Here is a 2342-nt window from a genome sequence, read left to right as displayed (position 1 = left end):
AGCCCGCCCCGCCGCCCTCCGCGCCCACCTGAAGTGCGGCCGCCGCCAGCCGCCCCCTTCGCCCCATAGAAGTGAAGCGCGGCAACCACCCCCCACCCCGAAGCCCGTCGACGCGGCCTACGAAGCATGCGTGGCCGCGGAGCACGCTGGGACGGCGGGCCGCCCGCCGCGGCTGAGGGAGCGGCCTGTCTCCTCCTCTCCTCGCCTGGCGGGGCGATGGGAGCGGGGCTTGGTTCTGAGGGAGGAACGATTCTAGCGATGTTAGGAACAGGGCTGGGGGAGTCACAACATGATTAAATAAAGCGCTGGAAGAGAACCCAACGGGAAGAGGCTGGCATTTTATCACTAAAGATACGGTGCGCCACCAAGTGACGGAAGGGGCTGAAGACGCTTTAAATAAATATTTATTTACTGCAAAACAGTAGAGTAGAAAGTGTTTGCGAAACTTTTTATTCAGTACTGGACTACTTGGTGTAAGCTTCTGAATAGAAGCACATTTTTACAGTTAAAAACTGCTTATCCCTACCCTCGTCGCTTGAGCAGGTAACTAAGATGCTTGCGCAATCCTCTGTAAAATTAAACGATTCAAACAGACATCCACACATTTAAAAGCAGCACTGTCAGGTCAGCCCTGATGTATTTACACAGCTGTGCTCTATTATTTCACCTGTTCTTTTTGCCTATCCACAATACACAAAACTCTGGTATTATAATAGCAACTGAGAGACTTTGTTGATCTGCTGAGGTGTTAACAATGGCACCTTATCACTCTGCCTTCAGCCTTCATTCCTCTCGCACCTCTAAGCCTCCTCAGACATAGCTGGGACAGCTCCTGTGAAGGTATGGAGGAGCACAGGTCTTCACATGCTAAGAGGCTTCACCTCCCAGAAGCTGCAAGCAGAGATTCAATATCCCGAATTACTTTAGAAGTTTTTTCCAAAGCCTCCAAGACGCCCCCTTCACTGATTTCTTCTGGCTCACTCCCTTTTTCTGTTTTTCTGACAGCAATACCAGGTGGATTGTTTTTTGCAGCAGATGACCTTTCCAGAACATTGCTATTATCCAATAAAACTAGTGTTGTTTTGTTAAGGAAAAAATATCAAACTCTTTCTCCTAATGAGAAAAATACTTCTCTACATTTGTATTCATCATTCTGCACTGCAAAGTCTCACATTTCATAGGCTGGTAATTACATAAAGCAAAAAAATAAAAGACTATTACTTAAAATGGCTACAACATTTATAGAAAATGTCTTTAACTAAGACTTCAATTTATCCAAAAGTTAACTTTAAAAAGTAAGCTATCTGATGTCACACTGCACAGTTCAATAGCATGCACTTTTCATGCTAATAAAACTGAACATTGGCTTAAAGACAATTACAGAGTGGCTTGAAGCACATGCAGCGCAGCATAGTTTTTTGAGCTGGCTGAACCCAATGGAACAATACTGAGGTAGTCAATAAACAGAAAGGTATTGTACTGCAACAATAAGCCCAAAAGCAACTGCATCATCCCTCTTTCAAGAACAGATCAGCAGATGAGCATGCAATACCCATTAAAGGGCTTCCTTTTTTTGGTGATTTTTTTATTTTACTTTTGTACTCTGCCACTGGTTTTGTTTCTGGTGCTGTGATGCAGAAGTTGAACAAGATAAATGATAAAACAAAAATGATAAATAAGAAAACAAAAAATGGCTTAAAAAGGTAATTTTAAGAAGTAGGTAAGACAGTAGAAGAAGGTGAGAGCAGGATAGAGAGCCTTTCATGATCTAAAATGCAGATTTGAATATGCAGATGAACAACAGAATATAAAAGTGAAAAATCTTTACAGCTTTCAAAAGGATACAGTTAAATCTCTGTATTTTTTCAAGCTCAACATCAGCAGACCTGTCCAAGAAAATAAAGATTATTAAACGATTTAGTATTATAAAAGGTTCTCAAATGTATTTTCTACTTCAATTTTTAATTTTTAATAGTTTCCAGCAATACTGAAAATTAGATGAGCAAAATCGAAGTGAAAGAAATGCTTAATTTTTGTCTTTCATACCACTAGTCAATGGCTGCCATTTGTCAATCATTTGTGTTTCCAAAAATCAGGGCTCTGCTCTAAGAATAGTCTCTTTGCTGTATGTATGTATAAATATAGACATAATTTTCATTTCATCAGCTACTTAATCTGCTATAACTTGAATAACAAGTGCAAATGTAATTGATTTCAATTAACACATTTTTAATACCTGAATATGTTTCTATATGATGTCAGTAGACCTTTGGTCAGTAGCATGTATTAGAAAGGACAAATATATTAGCAAGAGATACAAGTGTCACTTAGCAGTCCCAAGT

General features: G+C 40.4%; 2 protein-coding genes across 3 annotated transcripts in view; both read right to left on the bottom strand.

The window, feature by feature from the left end:
- The window catches only part of LOC104843065 (chromosome unknown open reading frame, human C5orf28), an 18997-nt gene extending 18904 nt beyond the window's left edge, over window positions 1–93 (bottom strand). Inside the window, exon 1 of one of the 2 annotated variants that reach the window (XM_010585766.1) lies at window positions 29–93. The gene's annotated coding sequence lies outside the window, so the exon portion shown is untranslated. The remainder of the gene's footprint in view (window positions 1–28) is intronic. The other variant, XM_010585767.1, reaches the window with a different exon arrangement.
- Window positions 94–1768: 1675 nt separating this feature from the next.
- The window catches only part of LOC104843086 (chromosome unknown open reading frame, human C5orf34), a 13831-nt gene continuing 13257 nt past the window's right edge, over window positions 1769–2342 (bottom strand). The window contains exon 11 of the mRNA XM_010585828.1: window positions 1769–1886. Coding sequence (XP_010584130.1) covers window positions 1769–1886 — 118 coding nt within the window. The remainder of the gene's footprint in view (window positions 1887–2342) is intronic.

Source organism: Haliaeetus leucocephalus, unplaced genomic scaffold (genome assembly GCF_000737465.1).
Source record: "Haliaeetus leucocephalus isolate CR32 unplaced genomic scaffold, Haliaeetus_leucocephalus-4.0 Scaffold120, whole genome shotgun sequence".
Classification (NCBI taxonomy): domain Eukaryota; kingdom Metazoa; phylum Chordata; class Aves; order Accipitriformes; family Accipitridae; genus Haliaeetus; species Haliaeetus leucocephalus.
The sequence above is the reverse complement of the archived record's forward strand: the minus strand, read 5'-3'. Positions and strand labels throughout refer to the sequence as shown.